Genomic DNA, 26582 nt, shown 5'->3' with positions numbered 1-26582 from the left:
GGGGAAAGAGAGGAAAATAATGCCGGGGACAAGAGAACTTCAGCTAAATATCTGAGATACTTTATCCTTTTAAAAACGTGGAAGTAGGGGTTCCTGAGTGGCATAGTCAGTCAAGAGTCTGACTCTTATTTCGGCTCAGGTCGTGATTCCAGGGTGGTGAGATCAAACCCCGCATCAGGCTCCACGCTCAGCGAGGAGTCTGCTTGAGTCTCTCTCTCTCTCCCTCTCCCTGTGCCCCTTCCACTCCTGCTCTCTCTCTCTTTCTCTAAAATAAAGAAATAAATCTTTAAAAAATGCAGAAGTAAATATGACTCATTATTAGCGTTGTTTATTTCCAGGGGTTGGTTCATAGATGTTCATATGATTAGTATCCCACACATTTTCTGAGGCTTTTTGGACAATCTCTGCTTCATCTTTTTCTCATTCTGTGGGCCTCTTACTGCGGTCTCAGTTAGCCCTGTGCTTCCTACACCTGAGGCCCTCTGCCTCTGCCACTCCAGGCGCAGGTGAAGCTCCATGTTGCAAGTGTGGAGTCTAGCTTCCCCGTGGGGCTATGTGAGGGACCACGGGCTGTCACCAGGACATTCATCCAGAGATGGAGCTGTGACTCACAAGAGACAGGAAAGGGATGGAGCCAGCGGAGAAATTCCTCTCCCTTTCTGCTTCCTGAGCCTGCCTCTCCCCACTTCCCTGCCCATCCAGAGACATTTCAACTGAGTGGTTCCTTTCTTTTCTTTTCTTTTCCTTTTTTTTTTAAGATTTTGTTTATTTATCTGAGAGTGTGAGAGAGCACAAGCCGGGGGAGCGACAGGCAGAGGGAGAGAGAGAAGCAGGCTCCTCACTGAGCAAGGAGCCCGACGTGGGGCTTGACCCCAGGACCCTGGGATCATGACCTGAGCCAAAGGCAGATGCTTCACCGACTGAGCCACCCAGGCGCCCCTGAGCGGCTCCTTTCAATCTCTTCACGACCCACATGGCCACAGAATACCATGTCAGCCTGCGTTTGCCTCCTGACCTCTTCCCCTCCCTTTCCCTGCCCTGGAGCTGTGCTGGCCCTTCGCCTTGTCTCCGGCTCCGTTGCAAGAAATCTAGGCCGAGACGTTGTTTTTTGTATTTTTCTGTGTTCTATAAATAATCCAGGGCAAGGAGCATAGTAAGTGTTCAATGCACAGTGGCTGCTACTATTAATACCATCACAGCCAAATTATAATCAGACCCTATGCATCTCAGAGCTGTTAAACTGGAAGGAATCATAAATTATTAGGTTTGGAGAAGGAGAACAGAGATACTCTTTAGTTACCACTCAGCCCAAAGTTTAAAACCGAAAACAAGGGATTTTTGCCTAGACTTGTAAGCTAGCGAGCGCCTGAGCTGAGAAACAGAAGTCAATATCCAACGGTCCCCAAATTTTAGTGGCGCCATCACAATCAGCCTCCCAAGGGCTCCATTTCCCACTAGGAGTTGAGCACATTTTGAGCATGTGATGGCGGGCACTTACTCTCCACTGTGGTTCAGGTTGTCGTAGCGCAGAAAGAGGCCCGCATAGATGGTCTCGGTCAGCAGGGCGTAGATGGCGATCATAATCAGCAGCACCGCCAGCTTCAGGACAGAGTTCAGGCGGAGGAAGACTGCACAGGTCACCATGGCCAGCACCCCGGTGAAGACAAAGTACTGGAAACAGAGAGAGGGGAGGTGGTCAGACTCAACAGGAATATGGGAGGGCCGATCCCCTCAGCACGGGTGCCAGAGGGTCTCCTGACGCAGACGGTGGCTGAGCACCTCCCTTTGGAGACCTCAGGCTGCCCTCAAGTTCAACAGGCCTCCAACAGAACTCATCACTTCCTTACCACCTCCTGAACCTCTGTTCCCTGGCGTTTGGGGACCATTCACACCAGCCCTAAGCCAGAACCACTGGTCTCTTCTTTGCTGCCTTTCTCTTCCCCACACTCCACAGTCAGGCCACCCTAAGTCTGTAGCCTCCACTTCCTTCAGAGAGTTCACATCCAGGCAGCCCTCCCCTCCCAAGCATTGTCTGTTCTGGTTCCAGAACAGTTTCCGGCAACTCTGTCTGCTTGCAGCCCCCACCCCCCACTGAACACACAACTGTCTTTCTCTCTCCCGAATTTCTAAAACACAGACCTCATCATGCCACGCCTCAGCTTGAAGGCCTTTTACGGCTCACCATTCCTTCAAATGGTGTTCTCCTTTCTGAGAGGGAGCTCACAAGGCCAGCACGGATCAGATTTCCCTTCATTTTCCAAACCCAACATACATTTCAGCCTCACCATCTACCTGCATCTCCCATGGCTGTTTCCTGACTCTCCTGGGCCTCTGTGCTCTGCATCCCATGTCCTCTTGCTCAGAGCTCATCCATGTGACTAAGCCTCACTTCTCTGACAAGTGTCCTTTCCTCTGAGAAGCCTTAGTGTGCATTTCCAGGTGCCCTGGAAACTGCCTCGTTCCTCCATAGCACCACCCACACTCAGGATAAGATTTATCTCCTTGTATAAGAAGTAGCTGTCCAAAAGGCCAGTCTGGCGCCACTCAAGCTGGAATCCTGATGCAGCCCCCACAGCTCAGTCTGCCCAGCCAGATTTCAGCCTTTTGTAGGATGCTCCCCAGCCTCTTTCCCTTACAGAAGCATCCCACTGTATCATTCTGAATGTCAGGTTTGGATAATGACTCTCCAGTGGGAAAAAAGAATAAAAGGTGTGTTATCAAGGCCCACGTGGTTCTCTTATAATTTTCAAAATAACTGGCCAAGATGGGGATCATAACTCCCACTTTACAGGTGAAGAGACTGAAGCTCACAGAGCTTAAGTGAGTTGTTTGCATTCTCACAACCGTCAAATGGCACCTAGGACCCTTGGAAGCAATCTGTCCACATATATGTGACTCCAGTGGACACATTGAGTTTGACAATCCCTAAAATCCACTGCAGCCCTCTTATGCATGGCTCTTTGTAGCAACTGGCTGTCTCCTCTCTCCTATTACAAAAAGACAGTTTCTGGATGGGCAGAGGAAACCATAAGATTTCTAGAAATCTCCAAGCAACTATGGAAGACACGTTATTGAGTTCCTAAGTCAAACCGACTCATTAATGTACACTTTCAACAGCGATATCAACAAATGTGGATAGCGCCCTGATGAGACCCCTATGAGGGCCAGGTCCCATGCCTTTATCGTGCATATGGTGGACTTGGGAATGAATAAGGCAGCATGCCTATCCCTAAAGACCCCTGTGTCTGGGCACCCTTTACTTTTATCTTTCTTTCTTAGTAAATCCAATTACATCCATGTCTCAAATGGATGATGAGCTTTCTTCAACTCTCCTTTAAGATCTTCCCTTGGCAAGATTTTCAGGTAACTCATCTTGATGCCCCGAATCCATCATTTTAACAGATAGAGGAGAGGTGGGTAGGCCTGAAGCGTCTTGTTTCGTTGTTACCTGCATCATAATGAAGGGTTGTGCACAGTTTTGTCAATGAAAATTATGAATCGTGTATTAAATCAAAGCTGTCAAAATGACTATGGCTTTAAGAATAACTTTATGAGGGCACAACAGTTAAGTTTAAGAAGTGTAAGAAGGATTTACTGAGTGGCCGTTGCAATCAAGGCATGTTGTTAGGCATTGGGAATTCCAAGGTGAGAGACTGCCTGGACCATATCCTGTGGTCTAAGATGTAAAGCTGACATGGAGAGACCAACACCAATGTGCTGTCGCGTGCTCTGCCAGCAACGTGATCAAATATGACGGAGCACAGAGGCAGAAGGAACACACGTTTGGAGAAGGATTTACGGGACAGGTGGATTTGAACTGGATCTGAAGGATGGATAGGATTCACATGACGGAAAAGGGAGAACATTCTAGGAAGATAGAATGACATGAACTCAAAGGTACAAAGGAACAAATCTATAGAATGAATGCCTTGGGTATATCAAAACACCTACATAATTAATCATAAAGAGAGCTAGTAACATTGGCAGGCAGGGAAGTTTCAAATGAGTTGCCCTCCTTCTTTCTCTGCCAAGACATCTGAAGTCATAGTAGTTAAATATAGTCCCATGTTTGCACAATGGATTGGTGGATCTTTCCCTTTTTGTTGCCTCCATCGACTGTGCTAGTGTGCTCCTGGCAGCTCTGTTATCACCCTCCATTCCACTGAAAAGAACCACCTTGCTCACTGCCTTGCACAGTTTAGGGAACTTTCTGCTTTAAAGTTGAACCTTATGGATGGTGATGCTGTAAATCATCGGACGTCAAAGGTATGAGGACCATGGGTGAATAACATCAGGAGCTTTTCCTCTGTCTCTTTTCTGGCTTGAATGGATAGTGGGAGTGAGGCCAGAAAATGGAGAGGAACAGGAAGCTAGGAAGTATTATGACTTTGTGAAAACCTCTCTTTCAGCTGCATCTGGGTGCATGTTTCCTACAACTTGGAAGGATGCTGGGCCCAACACAATGACTAAATTTCTGTCAAACGACCGATAGTCCCTGGGTTCTTTTAAGTTAGCCCAGGAACTCAGATGCTCCATAGCTTCTGGAGTGCCCCCTTAATGGGTCCTGAGCATTAGGGGTTCACAGGTGTGGCAGGGCAGAGATAGGAGGCAAAGCCACGTTGCAAAAACCCTTGTATCTACTGCTGAGAAGTCTGCACTTTATTCCGCAGGGAGACATGGAAGGGCATTACTACACAATATTTTTAAAAATGTAGGACGATGCTTATCCTGGCAGTGCTTACTGGTCGATTCAATGCCGTCGCTTGCAAGACTATGCCCTGGTCTTGGCTGTGCTTCTTTGATGACTGACCTCAAATTTTTGTAAATCATCATCAGAGTCCATTTTTGAAAAATATAAAAAATGCAGTCTGTGTTTGATTCCTGAACAGGGATGTCCAGCCAGATCATGCATCTCAGTGACTTTCAGAAATTAAATGTGCTTCCAGAGGACAGCAAATTGAAATCAGCTAACAATGGTCAGCAGAGAGGAAGATGGTGACATTGTTGGAATTAAGTGTGTGCCCTCCAAGGCCACTCCCTAAGCATGGGCAACAAGTGCAGGGTCTGGAAGGATCTGGCTCCCTGAGAACGATACAATGCAAGGTGGTCACCATCTTGGAAACAATTGGTGAAGCCAGGAGAGCGAGATTATGAGAGGGAAACAGGCTATGAAAATATGGCCTGTTCAAAGTTTTTAGTCATACACTGGACACATGATCATGTAGATAAGCTCATGTTTGGAGCACAGAACGTTGTGCATTTAAGAAATTTGTAATGGTCCTATCTTCCTTAAATTCAGATCTCCACTTGGGCAGACACTATTTTCCCCTAGGTACCAAAGGCTTCAAGAAAGAGACAAGAAAGAAACTAAAATTGAATGAGTGTTTTATGGATGTCATCTCTTTTTGTCACCCCAACAATCTTATGGATATTATTAATAATGCCATTATAGGGGTGCCTCAGTCGGTTAAGCAACCGACTCTTAATCTCGACTCAGGTCTTGATCTCAGGGTGGTGAGTTCAAACTCTGTGTTGGGCTCCACAAAACAAAACAAAACAAAACAACAACAAAAAATAATCCCATTATGGAGATGAGAAAAATAAGGCTCAGAGAAGTTAAGTGACTTGTCCAAGGCTACAAAGCAAGTAAATGGCAGAAGAGTCCTCCTTCATTCGAGGTCACCACATAGCCTCTGCCACCCATACCTGTTCTGTTTCCCATGTTCTGTTAAGGTCCTTAAAGACTTGAAATCTAAGCTTCAGCAAGGCTTGTTGGTTTTTGGATCATCCTGTGTCTTTATGGCTTTTGGGCTCTTTGTGGGGAAAAGCGATTCCAAAAACTGATTATCACTTGGGAAAAAAACACATCGATCTTCTTTATATATTTAGCTATAACATCTGATCGGCTCTGTGCAGAAACAATGAGCTCACGTAACAGCCCTCTGTTCAACTAGAAAAAGTTCTGAAATTACTGCAAAGCCATTTGACACTCCTTCTTTGTTTGAACGTTTTGGTGGGCCTGCCGCTGCCGGAACGTGGGAAAACCTAATTTTATCCTGAATAGCAGCTGGGGATTTCTGACCACCCTGAATAAAGTTTCCTCCAAAACCACTCAGGATTTGGACTCCCACCTGAGGAGTTAACCAGAGAAATGAAAGCACTAGTTTTTATCGTCACTTTTGGAATTAAAAAAAAACTGCCTATTTGCTTGATCGTGGATTCTCTTTTCTTTTAATTGTTTCTCTTCCTCTTTCTGCCTTCTTTTTGACTTTTCTCCCTCTTGTCTTCCTCTTTCAATCCCTCCCACCTTTCTTCTCTCATCTCCATCAAGACAGCAAATATTTAATGAACAAAGACACAGATAATGACACCCCTGTGGGAGATTGGCTCTCAGGGACACTTCAAAACGTTAGCAAGCTCTAACTGTTCCTGCAAATACAGTTGACTATTTATTCAAATGTGCCAGCGCCTATAATAAAGGGGCTTGACTCTAAAATGAAGGTCTTCCTATCGAGCCTGCTGAGAACCTGTGCAGGTGTTGAGATAACCACACTCTGGGTTTGTGCATGTGATCAGCATTCGTTTCGCAAACCCATGTCTCTTTCCTCCCCAAGACGATTTCTCACATCATAGTTGGAATGCGGCTTTCTTCAGTCATTTACTGTATCTTCATCCATTTTGAGTAACTGGCAAGCTCCAGTTCAAGACTAAATTATACTCGATACTGTATATTAGAACAGCCTCTTATGCTTACACCGCATCATCCATGTTTATATGATATGTTTATACCACATGCTTTCGCACTGAGTCCTGTTTCTCATGGGGTGAGGTAGAGAGGTCAGGTACACAGATGAGGAAGCCAAAGCTCAGAGAGATGAAGGGATTTGGGGGCACACTAGTGTGAGTGCTGGGAGGCGCTGTGTGTGAATAAGTCTTTTACAAGGTCTGAAGGTCTAATTCCTTCTTGTTTGGTGGACAAATCCCTAGGTAGGGAGGCACAACCATGTATATCAAGATGGCAACTGGTCAGTCGAATCAGGCCATTGGTGGTAGATGGTGATGGAAAGAGTCCAGATCCCCATCTTTTGGGCCAGTGGGATTCCTGCATCTGTGGGAATGCCAGGAGTTGGCAAACTCTGTAAAGGGTCAGACAGTAAATATTTTGGCTCACCGGGCCCCACACCATCTCTTGCAGCTACGCAACTCTGCCAATTGTACTATCAAAGTAGCCATAGACGGGGCACCTGCGGGGTTCAGTTGGTTGAGCGCCGACTCTTGATGTTGCTCAGGTCATGATCTTGGGGTCCTGGGATTGGGCCCCCATTATGCTCCACGCTCAGCATGGAGTATACTTGAGGACTCTCTCTCCCTCTCTCTCTGCCCCTCCTCCCACTCGTGCGTGCTCTCTCCCTCTCTCCCTAATTAAATAAATAAATCTTTACCCAAAAAAACTAGCCATAGACAATTGGTACTAAATGGGTGTGGCTAGACCCCAATAAAAGTGTACTTACAAAACAGGTGGCAGGTAGAATTTGGCTAGAGGCCACAGTTTGCTCACCCCTGAGCAAGATGATCCTTTGGTTGTGGGAAGAAAGTACTGAAACTCTTATTTAATTTATCTCATTTTTAACATTTCTACATTTTGAATATGTTCCATAATGTACATGATACAGTAGCATAGTGATACAGGAATGTAACTTAGAGATAAACGTGTATCAGTGGTACAGGCTCAAAACCTTCTTACAGGAAATCATGAATACATCATGGTTGATGTTTAATGAGCATCTGCTCATTAAATCAGCACTTTGTGCTAGATGCGACTCTGGACACTTTACATGGATTAATGCACTTAATCCTCACAACTGCCTTTGAGGAAGGTACTAGTTTCCTCCTTGTTTTATAGATAAGGAAACCGAAGCACAGAGATGATATGTGATCCAAAAGCCACTTTCTTAGGACTGGCAAACCCATGAGTGCTGTGGTCCTGAGTTTGGGAGTTTAGGTTTGGGGTCAAGGGTATGCACTGTTTTAGAGTGATGTGGAAGCCCAGATGAATAGCTCACGAACACCAACTTCATGTCAGATGACACGCTGGAGCTCCACATCTGCTAACTCAATTAGGTAGGCACCATGACAACATGATATTCCCTAACTCCACAAAAGCCGTGTGAAGAAGATATTATTTGTCCCACTTTCCAGACAAGGAAGCTCAGGTTCAGAGAGAAGAAGAGCTGACTCAAGATTCCACTGCTAGCAGGTGAAGGGGCTCAGCCGGGAGTGAAATCCAGCTTTGCCTAACTCTCCACGGCTGATGGGTGGCCAACTCACTGCCTCTTGGAACACTGCTCATGTCCCCCAAACCGAGATGTTCTCAGGGAGCTGGTGGCCCACAGAGTCCATGAAGTCTGTGCTCTCTCGGTACTTGGTGGGAGGAGGTCCCCCAACAAGAGCTAGTCCCATCCTGCCCTGGACTTCCTTAAGAAAAGCCTATTTCCCCCCTAGGGATGGAGGACTGAGCCTGGATGCAGAAGCACGAAGTCAAGAACAATCCAGATAGGGTTTGAACTGCAGTTCCAAGTCTCGAGAACTGAATTAAGAAGAGAAGGACAGAAAGAAAGAAGGAAGGAAAGACGTGAGGGAGGATGGAAGGCAGGCAGGAGTGGTGCTGGGTGGCACTGAACACGTTACTCTCTGGGCCTCTGTTACATTATCTAGAAAATGGAGATAACAACCACCTGTGCCCCCTACAGTTGGAGGATTGAATGATGCCATGAGCATCAAATAGATGCTCTGTACCTTGTACGGGGCAGGAGGCTTTCTCTCCTTTTCAGAGCATTTCTCACAACGATTCTGGGGCCTCGTTGAGACGACACAGAGCCTTTCCCCCACCCAGATGGTGGAGAGGTCTTAGAGGACAAGGGTCTACCTGGGTCCTTGGGGTGTGAGGTTGGCTGGGGTCTGCTGGGACATCCCAGCTGTCCTCTGTCCTGACCCAGAACTTCTGGCCCTGAATGTAAAGTTCTGGGCTATGGCTAACACAGCCTAAGACTGTCCTTTGTCCAGTGCCATAGGCTGACCCCAAGACCCAGGGCCAGACCTCTGGCTCTGTGGCCAAGGGAGGGTGAGACTTACATAATGATGGTGGGTATCTGCTGGGACACCTCCTGATCCTGTGGTGTTGCTCTTTGCTTTAAGTTTAGTTGTGGTTTTCTGTGTTTGTGACTCATCAGCTTTCTTCCTTCTATCTCTCCCCCCTTCCTCCTTCCCTCCCTTCTCTCCTTCCTTCCCTCTCTTCCTCCCTCCCTCCCTCCCTTTATCCTTCCTTCCGCCCTCCCTTCCCTTCCTTCCCTTCTTTCCTCTTTCCTTCTTTCCTTCCTCCCCCCGTCCCTTCCTTCCTCCTTCCCTCCCTCCCTTCCTTCTTTCCTTCCCCCCTTCCTTCCTTCCTCCTTCCCCCCTTCCTTCCTTCCTCCCTTCCCTTCCTTCCCTTCTTCCCTCTTTCCTTCTTTCTCTCCTCCCTCCCTCCCTTCCTTCCTCCTTCCCTCCCTCCCTCCCTTCCTTCTTTCCTTCCCCCCCTTCCTTCCTTCCTCCTTCCCTCCGTCCCTCCCTTCCTTCTTTCCTTCCCCCCTTCCTTTCTTCCTTCCTCCTTCCCTCCCTCCCTTCCTTCCTCCCTTCCCTTCCTTCCCTTCTTCCCTCTTTCCTTCTTTCTCTCCTCCCTCCCTCCCTTCCTCCTCCCTCCCTTCCTTCCTCCCTCCCTTCCCTTGTTCTTTCTTTCTTTCCTCCCTTTCTTCCCTTCCTTCCTTCCTTCCTCCCTCCCTTCCTCACCTCTCTTCCTTCCTTCTCTCCTTATTGAAGGCAGCAAATACCATTTGAGACCTAACTCTGCCCTACATTGGGAACAGCGGCACATTCTGCTCTAGGATTCTGAGATGAGAAGGGGAAATGAGTAGGGGAGTGGGGGAGGGGAAGAGGAAAATGGATAGAGGTATAGGTGAAGAAGGAAGAAAGGAGGAGGAAGAAGAAGGGAGAATCAGGAAGGGCTGGAAGTGGGGTGGGAAAGAGGCAGGGGAGGGAGGGAAAGGGAGAGAAGGGGAAGGAGGAAGAGGAGAGCAGGAGGAGCAGGCGGCAGAAGAAGGAAGTAGGCCTCTTGAACATTTTCTGAGACCCTTCAGCCAGTTGTGCTTGTGTGGAGCTGGTGGTGGTACCTAGGCCCACGTCTTGCCAAGGGGAGCTCGAGAATAAATACCTCTGGGTAGGAGCAGATATCTGTAAACACAGCTGAGGAATTGAAAGTCAGGTTCTTCAAGGGTATCGACTTGTCAAAATCACACCACAGCTGCGGATTAAAAAAAAAGAACAACAACAAAACAAAACAAAACAAAACAAAACAACACAGGAACAACAAAGTCAGTGTGAGTGCTGGGAACAAAGCAGTGTGCTTGAGCTTCAGCAGGAGCCTGGGCAGACCAGGCCCTACAGGGGGCTTCATTCCAGAATGGAGGTGCCAGCTGGGATCTCCTCTTTCATTTTAAAGAAGGTACTGGCTCAGAAAAAGCATTTGCAAGCCAGCCCCAAAGCCAGGTTAAGACAGCTCTGCTGGCCCCATCACGTAGGGTCAGTGGAGAGTGTCTGTGGGGCTCTGAAGAGAGCCAGATGGCAGGAGAAAAGGTCTGGGGGATGCTCGCAGCCTGCTTCCTCCTCAATAGCTGGGAGGATTCTAGGGATCTGAGGGGGCACGTTTTCCAGAAAGACTCTTAGCATGAGGCAAGGCCGGTTGGGGTGGTGGTGGTGGGCATTCCCTAGGCCAGAAACTGCGGCAGATTTTGCGGTGCTCGGGAAGGAGTAGCTGCCATTGGCTGAATGCCTCCTCTGTGCCAGACACTTTGGACAAAAAAGCCTCACAACCACCTTGTGATGTAGCTACTGTTTTTATCCCCATTTTACAATAGAAAAATATGAAACTCCGAGAAGTAAAGTAACTTGTCTGGGATCACCGAGCTGGTAAGCGGTAGAGCTGAGATTTGATGGCAGGTCTATCTGACTCCAAAGCCTCTGAACTACCTGCTGCACCACTCTGGCATGGGTGGCCCAGAGGTAACACTGACCTGAATCACTGAATTTATTTCCAGATCCTGCACCCCAGAAATACCTGATTCCTCAAGCCTTGAGATCCTGGCTACGCCTCCACAGACCATGATCAATATTCCTAAGCACTTCCGTTTTCAATTGCAATAATCTATAAAATATTCATTAGATGATGACTTTAATTAGATTAGGATTTTCCTTTTTCTTTACGCCATAGAATCCTTTCCTACAAGGCCAACCATAGAGCTTGGGCAACATAGACTGTAAGTAATTACTGGGCCATTCTGGACAGTGAATTTCAGGCAGTATAAGCCTCCGACTCACAGGCTGACAACTGTGGGAGTCCTCAGTTTGGGTCGCTGAACACGTGGAGACCCTCCCTCAGGCCCAAAGGCCACAATGATGGGCTCAGCCACAAGATGGATGCCTCCACTAGCCTCTCTCAATGTGCCAAGTTCAAAACCTGGAATCAGACAGATCACTCCTAAAATCTAGAGTAACTCAGCCTTGGACAACACAGACTGTTTGTATATACACAAAAAATGCTGGCGCTATTATGTTACCACTCTAGAGAGAAAATGAAATCATTAAAACATGTATTACCAAATTAAAAACAGTGATAAATATGGCAGCTAGAGAGTCATCCAAGTTCAATGTGTCACATCCAATATGAACCCTTAGAAAGTCATAGGCAAGATCTCAAGCTTCCTGAAGTGCAGTTTCCTTACCCATTGCATGGGAACGTTAATACCTACCTGTAGCACATAGTAGGTGCTCAAGAAATGACAGATCTTTAATTTCCACTCCCCACCCCACCCCCACTCCCAGAGATACAATTTATTATTTGAGATTGAGCATGAGTCGTGGAGTCAGACAGACCTTATTAGCAAGTTATTTCATGTCTCTGAGCCTCAGTTTCCTTAGCCATAAAGTGGGGATAAGGAGACTTACCTCACGGGGTTTATGTGAGGATTTATTAAGAAAAACACGTACAGCTCCTCCTTCAGTGCATGGCACATAGCAGGTAGGTACTTAAAGGAAACTCTGACGATTATAATTGGTTGGCCACTGACAATATAGAAACTTTAGGGCATTTACGCTCCTTTGGAGCAGATAACCACCCCCACTGGGAAAAAGACAATTTGCCAACAGTAAGATGCACAGCTCTGACAGTAGCCGCATCTCTGTTCTCTATCCCTAAGCTTGGGGCTGCACCAGGCACTTGAAGGTAAGTGGTACAAAGGAAGAAACAAAAGAAGCTGCAGGCTCCATAAACCCTTCATTCCTGCCTGCACGCGAGAAGCCAGAGGGTTGGTGGGTTTGGAATGCTTACGATATTCAAGATGGCGCCCAGGAAGTTAATCAAGATGGATGCAAAGATGATGACGTTCCGGGCCAAATAGGTCTCGTTAATCCAACAGCAAGTTTTCCGGAGGACGAGGGGCAAACACTTATAATCCTCTGCTGTGGTGATGAGGACCAGAGCCGAGTGCAGCATAATCAGGATGGAAAACTGGATGGCCATTGGCATCACCCTGCAGGGAAACCCAGAACGTTGGGTCACATAGCATCAATTGTCTGATCTCCACTCACTGGGCAACACTGGTAATCACATTCATAACTACCCTTCCCCACCACTGGCACCCGATAATTCTCTAAAGTTCTGTTTGTTCAAGAAAAATCAGCAGGAGACATTTTTATTACATCCATCCCTAGAATATTCTATCGAGAAACCTTGAAATGACCATGAAATATTTGGCATGATTTATTGTTCCTGCCCATTTTTTTTTTTTTTTTTTTTTTTTTTTGCTTCTTCTATCATCATCTTTCTCACTAGGCAACTGCTGCCAAAGCAACACACCACTGGAATTTTATCTCAATACCCAGACTGTGGGAGGGACCCGCATGCCCTTTCCCCTTTGAGGTGTGTTTTATGAAACACTTTCCCTCTTGGTCTACTCTGATGCCCAGAACTGAACTTGGCACCTGTTCCAAATTGCTCAGTTTGGTTAGTGATTTTCAAGGTTTGCAGGGAATATACTATGTGCCACTTGAGACATGGTTAAGGGAACAATTTGAGTTGTAGGTAGGAGAACTCATCCTTGCCCAAGGCTTCAACATCACTCCCAAGTATACATCTTGAGCTTCAAGGTCTCACCAAAGCTCTGTCCAATGGTAGCCCTGTCTGTTGGACACCTCTGCTGGGTGTCAGGCTGTTTCCAGCAACTTGGTGATCTCAAACTCCATCTCTGGAGGCATTTTTGACTGCTTCCTCTCCTTACCAACCAAACTCTCAGTAGGCACATTCCTTCTCCTTGGGAATTCGCCCCTCGTTCTCTATTCTCTGTCCAGCCATTCATGTCTCATTTCTCTACTTCTCTTTTAACCAACCAACTGTTCACATTGAAGGGTACCTTCATGGAAGGGGCCCTTCCCTCTCTACAGTGAAGTCCATCCATTTGGCTTTAGCATCTTCCACTGGTTGGTGCTCAGTCAACATGCATTCAGTAAATGAAGTTAGACCTACTTTCTAACAATGCTTTACTATCATTCTGCTTGGATTTTCATATACTTATTATTAATAACACTAGTGTCAGTAACGCATGGAGCTCTGACTATGTGCTAGACAAAATGCTAAGCACTCTATATAATAGCTGATTTCCATTCCCTGATACAGACTTATGAAGTCTCTTGATCTCTCTTTATTCAGGTGAAGATTTAAGGCTCAGAGAAAAGCAATTTCCCAGAGGTCGATGAGTTGGTTAGTGTTAGAGCTAAGATTTAAAGTCCACTGTGCCATTCTAATCATTTTGGTGAGGGACAGACCTCCCACGTGTGCTGTCATCTTTTATTTTGGATTCTGTGGTGTCATTTACTTATTCATTCCACAATCTTCTTCCCAGATACAGTGGTAGACACTAGGACAAATCTTCCCCATCCTCTAGGAGATCATAATCTAGAGGAGAACATGGACATATACACGATGAACTATTGGATAATATGCTATGATCTATAAAGGGGTTTGAACAACCATCATTTAGAAAACAGGAAAAGGAACCAAGGGAGTCTTCACAAAAGAAGTGACATTTGGGTCAGACCTTGGAAGTTGAAGAGAGGGTTTTAGGGAGGAAAAAGTAAGGAGCAGGAGAGTAAGAGTGACCAGTATATGTTTAGAAGTTCCACTAATCCAGGTGGTAGGGTTGTGGGGCTGGAGAGTGAGAGGGTCTCATACATGCGATGTAGAAAGTTCTGCATGGAGGCGATGCACAGATACTCCAGATGTTTAATCAGGAAGGACAGGGTTGGATCTGTGTATCTGAAGGGCAACCGTGGTGGAGGATGACGGATGAAGTGAAGAGAAGAGAAAGGGTTTAGAAGAGGTTTAGATAGTTGGGGCCTGAGTTGCCAAGGGAGGGACATAAGGTAGCAGCACGGATAACTGGGAGGTTTGGGGAAAGACATGTCAATAATCCTAGTAAGTGTTTTTTGCATGTGTGCAGAGGTGTGTGGCAGAGTGGCGTCATTAAGGATGACACTCATGCTTTTACCATCTGAACTGGTAAATTCAGGAAGAGAAGCTGATCCATAGAGGATAAGGATGATGAATTTGATGTGGGGCCAGTTGATTTCTGATGCTTGTGGGTCACCCAGCTAGAGACATGCAGACGGCTAGGCAGTTGGAGGGACAGTTGTGGAACTCGGGGTCTGGAGTGAACAGGTGGCGGTTAAAGATCTGAGAAGGGAGGAGTTTGCCCAAGGAGGGTAAGAGGTAAGGGCACTACAGATGAAGCTACAGAGGAAGTTGATGGGCTGGAAGGAGAGAAGGCAGCAAAAGAAATTTAGGAAATGTAGTCAAATGAGCAGGAGAGAAAGAGTGCATGGCATCAGGACAGCCAGGAGGAAGACATTTGCAAGGGGGGTGGGTGGGTAACCAAGACTGGCAAATCCCTCTGCATGCTCAAGCATCACAAAGGCTGACAAGTCACTCTCCCCACAGCCCCAGCTTTTATTGTTGAAGGTTTTATATTTTCCTTTTTTTAAAAAAAATACTTGCACAGTTTGGGTTTTATAGATCACCTTGACAGGAAGTCTCTGCAGGAGTTTTAGATAAGAACAGAAGGTCTGTGTAGCAGTGGGTTCCCAGAGGGCTCTGGGCAGATGGGAAACTTCCCCCCAAACAGGCTGGAAACACACTCCTAAACAGCACACCATTATTCTGGGGCACCCAGGGGAGGCAAATGGAGGAGGATCGCTTTTGTCAGACAGTTCCCCAGACAAAAAGGGCCAATTTCGAGGCTGATGCGTCTCAATTCCGTGAGGCAGCCACCAAGAATAAGAATGCCTTGTTTCAAAGTGTGAGGCAGAAGCAAAGCCGGCAAAGAGGACGTTGAGAGTCACTCAGCAGGAGCCTCAGACTCTTCTGCGGCCCCTGCTGCCATTTGGATAGTCTGCGGACCTCCATGGCGATATGCAGGGCCGTGGGGCCTGCTCTGGGCTCCCCCTCTAGCCTCTCCGCCCTCCATGGGCAACACTCAGGCATGTGACCTAAGGACTGCTTCTTCCCCTTCTGTGCTCTCTCCTGAGGGAATGTCTCATTTATCCTTCAAAGCTGTTTTTCTCTGGATTCTTCCATGACACCTGCTATAGAGCTGAGCACACAGACAACACTCAATAAACACTCACTGACTTATACTTTTTGTGGGGAAAGAAGATGCTGTTCCTCCCCTCACCAGCCACCCTCCGGCCCCTCTACCTGCCCCCATACCTCTGGGAGGAGTCTGCCATTGGCCTGATCAGAGCCTATCCGGGATGTTCAGGGGACCTGGTTCTTCCCGGAAGGTAGGGCCAGTGTTAAAGTTCAAGGTTTATGTGAAGTTCTGCTGCTGGCCCTCCCCTCCTTGTAGATCCACTAAGATGGTTGGGAAGCCAGAACCAGGGCCTTCTCTGTAAGAAGAAGACTGGCCATCTCCTCCTGAGCAACAAAGCTCAGGTGTCCCCAGGAAGCACCAACAGGCAACTGCCCAGATCTTCTTTGTTCCTTTGGCGCTGGGAGGGTGTGCCTCACACTAGTCTTCTTCGACATCACAGCAGTGAGATCCCACACTGGCATGGGAAGGTGGAGTAGGGGACATAAGTAGAGAGCCAGGAGATTCAGAATGGACACCATGTGGTCTCTTGACTTCAACCACATTCTGTATCCCAGCCTTTACCGTAAGTTTTGCACAGGCAAAGCAAGCATTTGCTTGGCAATTTACAAAACTGACGCTTTGTTGCCCATTTAGCTATTGTGCTTCTGGGTCGACTCTTGGTGGGGTGTTTTGGTATGCTGGAGGGCTGTGTGTGGGATTGGCACACAGAACCCACCTCTGCCCCGACATCATTTTAAGTGATCAGCACTTCCTTCCGGGTTTACTGAAACAAAGGAAAGGGAGGCGCTGTGGACTGAGGGCTTGTGTTTTACCAAATTTGGATATTGCATCGTAAGGCCTGATGTGATGGTATTTGGAGGTGGGGCATTGGAAGTGATGAGGTCATGAGGGTGGAACCCTCATGAATGGGGCCAGTGCCCTCATAAAAGAGGCCCGCCGAGAGCTCCTTGGCCCCGTCCTCCCCATGAGGACACATCTACAAACTAGGCAGAGAGGGCCCTCACCAGACCCTGAATGTGCCAGTGTCTTGATCTTGGACTTCCAGCTTCCAGAACTGTGAGAACCGTGGGAGCCGTTTATAAGCCCGCAGTCCGTAGTATTTTGTGACAGCTCCTAAAGGAGCTAAGACAGGAGGTAAAAGGCGGGCATGTGGGTTAGTGAGTGGCAAGAGCAAACAAAACCCTGGGTGTCTGAACCCATAGCTCCAAAACCTAACCAGTGGCACAGACTTGGGCAAGGTAACTAACTCTTCTGAGTATCATGTTTTTAGTCTGCAAAACCAGAATTGTTAAGCCCACTTTTTAAGGAGGCTCTGAGGTTAAAGTAATAAAGCAGTATGCTTAGCACGTAAGACAGACTCAAAGAAACATTAGTTCTCCTCTATTCACAGTGAAATCCAGAAAACCAAGGGCATTTCAAAAATCGATGGGAAGAGTATTAATTATAAGATGTGAGGCGCTGGCGCTGCCTATAAAATTCCTCTAAGAATCTCTGCAGCAGCTCTTCAGCTATCATCTGCACACATAAACATTGTAGCAACCAATTGTAGTTTTTTAATCTAATTATAGAGCTACTTAGGCATCCAGGGGTTCTGAATTTGCTTTGCATTGTTGGTGTCCATAAGGGGAAAGGAAACCTCTCATTTCTGAAATCAATCTGAAAGAAATGATAAGGGATTTGCAAACAGCTCTCTCCAAATCATTTCTAGACATTACGTTCTAATTGCTCCCCATAGTCTGTCTTTAAAAACAGAGTCTGGGTTGGTATCACGACTGGGTGTTTGCTGGGGAGGCGGGGATCAATGGGGAGGAGTGAACAGCCTCTAGCAGCTTGGAGTGCAGTAGGAAACAGAAAGTCGGATCATACCCAAAGATGACATTTATACCACCTTTCAGAATCTGCAAAGAGCCTATGAGTACAATAGTACATCTGAGCCTCACAGCAACCCTGAGAGGTAGGTATTCTTAGCCACTTCAACGGATGAAAACACTATGGCTCAGGAAAGGGAAGGGAACCAGAATTTATCAAAATGGACATGGTTCTTTTAATTCTCACAGCAACCTTGGGAAATGGGCATTGTTATTCCCATTTTACAGGTGAGAAAATTGAAGCTCCGGAGAGGTCAAATATGTACATACAGCTAGTGAGATGCACAGAAAGTAGTAAGACCCAGGGCCTCTTTCTTTCTTTTTTTTCCTAGCCTCCCTCTTTTCTTGCGTGTTTTCTCTTTTGCCTTCTTTCGTTCCCACTTCCCCACCTTCCTCGCTGTCTGTCCTCTACCCCCTCATCACCATGCTTGCAGACTGAGCTACTCTGTTCTATAATCACAAGAGCTATTATCTGTTCTTTCCTCAGTTTACCCCTCTGGGAGAGGAACATCTGCGTGCATGAGGAAATTAGGGCGAAGAGCGGAGCAAGCACTATGCGTGCCAGGGTCCATTACACTTTGCTTTGGGGGCTGGGAGTCAGCTGTGGTCATATGAGGAGAGCCTGCCTCCCCTGCTAAAAATTCCGTGATGGAAGAAATGTCAGTGAAAGGCACCTGCCATCTGTTTAGTCACAAAAAATCAATCAGACACAAAATGAGTTGGAGAGGAAACAAGCACACATTGACGAAAGCTTGTGCTGTGTCTGGGGCAAAGGGGCCCCTCAGTCCCCACAACATGTGGCCTGTCTGGTCAGAGATCGGCTTGGGATGTTTTCTTCATTGTCAGTTTTTTCTCTTCAGCTGTGCAAGTGAGCTCAGGGTGTTGGCTGGTATTTCAGCTTGCACCCCAGAGTTAGAGACTACTGCCCACCAGCTGCTGTTCAAGGAACCAGGTCTCTTCCCCTGAAGCCAGGAATCGGGCAGCAGGGCTGGCTCACCTCTGTGGTCAAGGCCGTTGGGAAGGGAGCCTGCCCGGGCCACGAGAAGTGCCATGCTCCCTTCCTCTTGGCACAGTGACCCTTTCTGTCCCAGTGCTACTTCAGACCCTCAGGTCCGCCCTGGGCTCCTCTCGGTCTCCCATTCCCCACAACCCAGGCCGTCTCTGCCTTAACTATCTAGCAAAGTTTTCCTCTCTGGTCCCGCCCACCTCCATGGCCACCACCACTACCTTGTCCCTACCATTTCTCACCCCAGAGTTTTGCACCTGCCTTCTACTGGTCACCCCAACTATAGGCCACTCCACCTTTCCATTTTCCATGTTAGTGTGATCCTTCTAGACACAAATTCGACCTCATCACTGCCTCGATGAAAAGCTTCAATAATATCTTCTCTGCCAACCCGTCACCGTTCCTCAGCAAGGCTTACAAACCCCTCACCTCCAGACACTCACTTTCCAGTCTCCCTGCCCCCTCCATCTCAGTGCTCTCCCGTGACCTGGCAAGTCCTTCAGGAGGGGGTTGAGATGTCAGTGTCACCTCCTCTGGGACGACTGCCTGGATCTGTTTTCCTCACCTCACTCCTACACACCCTCCACCTTACATTTGCCCTGTCGTAAGAGTCTTTGTCCCGTATTCTAGCTGCTCGGCTAATTGCCTTCCCCCCCGTTACACTGTGAGCTTTCTGATGGGAGGGACCAGGACTGTGTACCTGCAGTGTCCAGCATGGTGTCCAGCACAAACAGGCACATAAAGGATGTTTGTTGGGAATCCAGGAGTCAGGAGGGAGCATCCCCCAGATAGGGCCCTTCTTGGCCCCCAACTCCCCACTGGCAGGAATCAAGAGGGGAGTTCAGGAAGTTTGGGTGAATCTGACAAGACCATGCCATCACTCACAGCTCACCACCCTGAGGCCATCCCTGAGACTCGAGGCCGCACATGGTTCTTAGGGAGGCAGGATGCCCATCCTCTTATGGCACTCCCTGGTACCTTTCCTGATTCATTCATTCACTGCAATAGCAAATACAGATCTGCATACATAGTATATATGTCATCCATACGCAGGGCAAAAGTGTATCTACACATGTACCTCTATAGAGCATATAGACATATGCACATATCTTGCTTATTTCTTTGACTCCTTCCACTAGATTATAAGATCCAGGAGAGCACTTTTTTGTCTTTTTTGTTCACTGATAGATTCCCAGCATCTCACACAGGTCTGGCTCATAATAGGCATTCAATTGAGCAGAGGTACACAGTCTTTCGTTCTCTCCCTCTCTCTCTCACTAAAGACTAAATTGTAAGATGAAGCAAAAACACAGAAAACCACACCAGAGTCTAGCTTAATTAGCTATTATAACATGTCTGCCTTTGTAATGACCACTGAGTTCACAAAACAGAACTCTGTCGGGCACTCCGAAAGCCCATCCCCAGGCTCCGTTATAACCCTCTCTCCTACCCTCAATCAATCACTCCCCTTTCCTTTATAGTTTTATCATCTATATTTAGACAGTACAGTTTAGTTGTGCCCATTTTTAAATTAAATTGTTTTATCAAGTCTTCCAAAGAATCTGCAGGTTCTCTCTTTATCCCTTTATTTTCTTCACAATGTCTTTATTGAAGAATATGTGCCCTTGACCTATAGCATTTCCCACTGCCTGGATTTTACTTTTGCAGACTCATTCAGCATCCTTTATCCTCCACGATTCCTGCAAATTGGAAGCTGGATTCAAAGGTCTGATCAGACTTAGGTTTAATCCTTTCGGTAAGACTATAAACATGTTATGTTCTTCTCCCATCAGGAGATAAGGCTCTCCCTCCTTTTGTGTTAATAACGTCCTCTGATGCTCAATTCTTAGATCCATTAATTCATTGGGATGTTGGAAAATGGCAGTATTTTAATTCTAAAATTTCTTTAAAAACTATTAGCATGAATAATTTTATGATGTTTCACTCACCTACTATTTGGTGAGTTCGTAGTACACTACATGCTGGAAAGACAGAAAACATCTTTCTTTCTCTCTCTCTCTTTTTCTTTTCCTTTCTTTCTTTCTTTTTCTTTCTTTTCTTTTCTTTCTTTTGTTCTTTCCAAGATAACCAATCAGTTCTCTATCATCCATCCAACTTCTAAAAATGTCATTATAAACCCACAAAGTTAAAAATATTTGCTGGGTTTTCATTGAATGTTTTAACAATTATCCATACTGAAGCTCAAGTTATTCCATTTTGGAACAATGAGAACTTCCTCAGTGTGGCTTCCGAGTCCTTTAGACATGGCGAATAAACTTGATGGCTTCCTTATTTTCTAATAGAACAAGATGTTCTTGTCCTGTATATTGTCTTGTATATCTCCTGTCCTGGCCCTGGAATCATACATATCTCCAAAATTTTTTTTAAACAAAAACTGGATTATTATTTCAACAGCACAGTCTGGCCCCATGTTAGGCTCATAGATACTGGGTTGGACATTCTTGATAGGATTTTCCACATTCCTATCTCCAATCCAGGATACCACCTTCAATTTTAGTTGTCATATCTCCTTAGGCTCTACTCACTGTGACAGTTTCTTAGACTTCCTTTGCTTTAAATGACCTGACAGTTGTGAGGAGTACTGACCAGGTATATTGTAGAATGTTTTTCAATTGGAATTTGTCCTTTTCTCCCCCCTATGATTAGGTTATGGGGTTTTGAGAGGAAGACCACAGAGGTTACGTGCCATTCTCATTCAACATGACTTATCACTGTTGATATTAGTCTTCATCAGCTGACTGAGAGCATTTGTCATGTTTCTCCAGGCTTTCCGTCCACCCATACTGTACTTTTCAGAAGGAAGTTACATTCAGCATAGCCACATGCCCCCTACGGGAGCAGGGAGTTAAATTCTACCATTGAGGACAGAGTATCTACATAAATTATTTGGGATTTTTCTGAATGGGAGATTTATCTATTCTTAATTTATTCATTCAATCATTTATTTCTATCCGTACCAACCAATAGATATTTATTTTATATTTTAGGTTTTAGCCCAATTCTATTTATTTTCTTATTCAAGTTGTTCCATCTTTGGCTCCTGAGAGCTCTTTCAGTTGACTCCCGTGTCCCTTGACATTCTCCCATCATTGTGTGTGTGTGTGTGTGGTTTGTGCATTTTAATACTTCCTTATTTTCTGGTCCTTATCATTGTTAATAGGTATGTGGCGGTATAGTGTCATTATTTTAATTTGCATTTCTCTAATGGAAAATGATATTGAGCATCTTCTCATATGCTCTTTTTTTAAAAGATTATTTATTTATTTGACAGAAAGAGACACAGCGAGAGAGGGAACACAAGCGGGATAGTGGGAGAGAGAGAAGCGACTTCCCACTGAGCAGGGAGCCCCATGCAGGGCTTGACCCCAGAACCCTGGGATCATGACCTGAGTCGAAGGCAGACGCTTAATGACTGAGCCACCCAGGCGCCCCTTATATGCTCTTCTGATATTTGCGTATCTTCTTTGGTGAAGTGTCTGTTCAGATCTTTTGCCTATTATAAAAATTGGGTTGTTTGTTTTATTATTGTTGAGTTTTGAGAGTTCTCTGTGTATCTTGGATGCAAGTCCTTTACCAGATATGTGAGTTACAAATGTTTTCTTCTAATCTGTGGCTTGAGTTTTCATTCTCTGAACAGTGTTTTCCACACAGCAGAAAATTTAATTTTAATAAAGTCCAACTTGTCAATTTTTTCTTTCATGGATCATGATTTTGGCATTAGATCTAAAACCTCACAACCAAATGCAAGATCACAAATTTCTCCTATGTTCTTTTCTCGGAATTTTATAATTTCGCATTTAAGTATATGAACTATTTCCAGTTATTTTTGTGAAAGGTGTAAGGTTTGTGTATAGGTTCTTTTTTGTTTTCATATGGACATCCAATTTTTCTAGTACCATTTGTTGAAAAAAATATCCTTTCTCCATTGAACTGACTTTGCACCTTGTCACAAACCTGTTGATTATTATATATATATATATTAGTGTGAGTCTATTTCTGGGCTCACTCTTCTTTTGAAATATGTGCCTATTCTTTCTTCAATATCACACTCTCTTGATTACTATAGCTTTATATTGTCTTAAAATTAAGTAGTGTGAATACTCTAGTTTTGGTGGGGTTTTTTTTTGGTATTTTATTGTTTATGCTACAGCTTTTGTGTTCTCATATAAACTTCAGCATCAGTTTGTTGATATCTACAAACTAGCTTGCTGGGATTTTGAGTGATACTGAATTGAATCTATAGATCAAGCTGGGAAGAACTGACATCTTAGTAATATCAGGTCTTTCAATCCATGAACATAGAATTTATTTACATATTTTTTTGACTTATTTCATCGGTGTTTTTTAGTTTTATGTATACAGATCTTGTACATATGTTGTTAGATCTACACCTAAGTATTTAATTTTTGGTGATTTAAAAAGTTTCTTTAACTTTAAATGCTAATTTTTAATTGGTGGTATATGGGAAAGCAATTGACTTTTGTATATTGACTTTGTATGCTGTGAGCTTGCTACACTTGCTCATTAGTGTTAGGAGGGTTTTTTGGTGGCTTTTTTTTTTTTGGATTTTTTACATAGGCCATTTGCAGATACACCTAGTTTTATTTCTTCCTTTCCCATATGTATAACTTTCATTCCTTTTTGATGTTCTATTTTACTAGCAAGAATGTGTAATATGATATTAAGTCGTTATAGTGAGATAGCACATTCTTGTCTTGTTTCTGATATTAGGGGGAAAGGTTCCTGTCTATCACCACAAAGGATGATGCTAGCTCTAGGTTCTTTGTAGATTGTGTTTCATCAAGTTAAGGAAGTTCCCTTCTATTCCTAGTTTTCTGAGAGTTTTTGCTTTAATGGGCATTGGATTTTGTCAAATGCTTTTTCTGTGTCAACTGATGTGATCGTAAGATTTTTCTTCTTTAGCTTGTTGATAGGGTGGATTACACTGATTTTCAACTGCTGAATAAGTCTTGCCTATCTGGAATATATGCTATTTGGTTATGGTGTATAATTATTTTCATACATTGTTGGGTTTGATTTGCTAACATTTTGTTGAGAATTTTTGTGTCTCTGTTGATGAAAGATATTGGTCTGTAGTTCTCCTTTATTTCAAAGTCTTTACTGGATTTTGGTATTAGGATAATGCTGACCTCATAAAATAACTTAGGAACTGTTCCTTCTACCTCTAATTTTTAGAAGAGATTGTGTAGAATTGGTATGATTTTTTCTTTAAATCTTTGATAGAATTCACCAGTGAAACCATTTAGGTCTGGTGTTTTATTTTTTTTAGTCAGTTTTAAAATCACTGACTCTGTTTCTTTAATTGATATAGGGCTATTCAGGTTAACCTTTTCTTCTTGTGTGGATCTCGGTAGTTTGTGTCTCATTCAACAAATTGGTCTATTTCATCTCAGTCACCAAATTTATGGGCATATATTCTTTTATTATCATTTTAATGCCCGTGGGATCAGTAGTGAAAACTTTCTTCCACTTATGATATTGGTAATTTGTGTGCGTGTCACTTTCTCTGCCTCTCTCTTCTGTTTACTTGACCGGGGGTTATTGATTTTACTAATATTTTCAAAGAACCAGATTTCAGTTTTGTTGATTTTTCTATTATTTTCCTGTTTCCAAATTCATTGATTTCTGACCTAATTTATATGATTTCTTATTTTCTACTTGTTTTAGGTTTAAATTCCTTTTCTTTCTCTGGTTTCCCAAGGTAGAACTTAGATTATTGATCTTAGATCTTTCTCTTGTCATATATGCATTGATTACTGTAAATTTCCCTCTAAGTACTGCTTTCATTGCATCTTACAAATTTTGACAAATGGTATTTTCATTTTCACTTAGGTGAAAATATTTTGAAATTTCTCTTGAGATTTCTTTTTGGCCCATGTGTTATTTAATCTTCATGTATTTTGGCACTCTCTTCATAGGTAGATACAAGACATAACATACATATTGTTATGTCTTCTTTGAGAAGTGTTTTTTTTTTTTTATCATGACATAATGTCCTCTTCACCTCTGATAATTTTCCTTGTTCTGAGTCTACTCTAACTGAAATTAGTATAGTTACTACAGCTTTCTTTTGATTAATGTTAGCATAGTCTATCTTTCTCCATCCCTTTACTTTTAACATATTTGATTTTCTATGTTTAAAGTGGGTTCTTAAATACTTTGACCTGTTTTTTTTTCCACTTATTTTTTCCTTTGTATTTAGTTTGAGAGTTTGTTGACCTATATTCAAGCTCCCTGGTTCTCTCCTTGGCCTTGTTGGGTCTACTGATGAGCCCATTCATTATTTCTGTTGCAGTCTTTTTATTTCTAGCATTTCTGTTTGATTCTTTCTTAGAGTTTCTCTCTACTTATACTGCCCATCTGTTCTTGCATGGTGTCTAATTTTTCCATTAGAACACTTAATATATTGTACTTGCTTCAGTAGCACATATACTAAAATTGGAACAATACAGAGAAGATTAGCATGGCCTCTGTGCAAGCATTACGTCCAAATCTGTGAAGAACACTTAATACCTTAAAAATAGTTATTTTAAATTCTCTTTCTGATAATTTCAGCATCTTTGTCATCCCTGAGTCTGATTCTAATGATTGCTCTGTCTCTTCTTTCCTTTTGGCATACCTTGTAATTTTTTTGTTGAAAACTGGTCACATTGTATCAGGTTTGAGAAACCGAAGTGAATTGATCTTTACGGTGAGGATTTAAGTAAATGTCCCTTGGAGTTGGGCTACATTTAGTGTTTTCAGTAGCTATATATCTACCAGTGGCTTCAAATTCGTGTCCTTGTTTTTGTCTCCCCTCTTGAACTGGGCTCCCCTGAGAACTCCTCCTCAGAAAGAGTCTGTGTCTTGCAGTTTTTTCAGCTATAGTCCACCATTAATTTTCTGGATTCTTGTCATTGTGGTGGGAAAGTGTAGGGGAGGGCGCTCCGCCTTTTACTCTTCTTTTTTATTAAAAAAATTCTTCCTTTTTACCTCCTGTTCCTCTTAAGGCACTATTTGGTGTCTTTATGTGCTCTATGTTCCCTCTTCTTAGGTCTTCATTTCCGAAATGTATCTTTCTTTTCATTTTTATTTCCTTCCTGAGCTATCTTATTGAATTTCTAAGTTTTTCTACTTCTGGTTTAGGTTGTTAATTCATGTCCTGAACCACATGAAATGCTTCAATTCTTCTGAGGTAGTGGGTTGTAGATTTGATATACATTGTGGGCCTGTATTTTTGGAATGTTTTCATCAACTGTAAGGATACCGATCTACTTTTTTCCCTCTTTCTTTTGATAATAGCTTGGTATGGGATTGCCACCAAGATGATTTGTTGCTCATTTCTGTGTCAAATTAACATTGCTGAACTTCCAGAAATAGGTGTGGTTTAGGAGAGTTTATTTTTTAACTCTACAGAACACTCTCTTTAGTTGCTTTCATGTGGTGTTCAAAAGCGTGATGGCTACATTCTCTTTCCACTTTTACAATGACCCTGGCTTTTCTTCTTTTCTATAGTCTTTATTGTGAGTTCTCTGGATTCCCCGCACACAGATCCTTCCAAGGCGCTCTCCTGGGAAGGAGACAGGGTGGTTGGTCTGGTGGGTTCCAGGTGTGTGACAGTTCCAGCTCTTCTGAACTTACTGTGGGCCTTCGCACTCACTGGGTGCCGGACTGGGCAAACCCCTCCTGCTTCCGGCGGCTTCCTCAGTTTACCCGGTGGTACTTCCCAGTGAGTATCTATTGGCTGTACTGGGATTCTTTTGTTCCCAGACATGACAGATGCCTACTTGCTTATTTCTGATTCCTCCTACACAGATGCTGATGTCACACCAATCCTGGGGCTATTGGGAAACTGTCACCACCTACTTCCATTTGGGAACTTATGGGGCTATCATCTCACCTGTTTTTGTTGTAAATACAGTCCACGAAGTGTTTGGTTTTGCTATCTAGCTGTTC

The 26582-nt window shown here is 44.4% G+C and overlaps 1 protein-coding gene and 1 non-coding gene across 2 annotated transcripts in view; one reads left to right on the top strand and one right to left on the bottom strand.

Annotated features, from left to right (window-relative positions):
* Positions 1–26582, bottom strand: part of ADCY8 (adenylate cyclase 8) — a 226994-nt gene that overhangs the window by 36797 nt on the left and 163615 nt on the right. The window contains exons 10-12 of the mRNA XM_028105668.2: positions 12416–12617; positions 10244–10333; positions 1499–1671 (exon numbers count right to left, since the gene is read on the bottom strand). Of these exons, the coding sequence (XP_027961469.2) occupies positions 1499–1671; positions 10244–10333; positions 12416–12617 (465 nt within the window). The remainder of the gene's footprint in view (positions 1–1498; positions 1672–10243; positions 10334–12415; positions 12618–26582) is intronic.
* LOC114211205 (U6 spliceosomal RNA) lies at positions 25056–25162 on the top strand. The gene has a single exon (XR_003609708.1). It is a non-coding gene; the product is annotated as a U6 spliceosomal RNA (small nuclear RNA).

The sequence above is a fragment of the Eumetopias jubatus genome, unplaced genomic scaffold, assembly GCF_037043125.1.
Source record: "Eumetopias jubatus isolate StellerSeaLion01/CBP00866 unplaced genomic scaffold, mEumJub1_p1.0 scaffold_4, whole genome shotgun sequence".
Lineage (NCBI taxonomy): Eukaryota > Metazoa > Chordata > Mammalia > Carnivora > Otariidae > Eumetopias > Eumetopias jubatus.
Note: the sequence above shows the minus strand (reverse complement) of the source record. Positions and strands in the feature narration are given on the sequence as shown.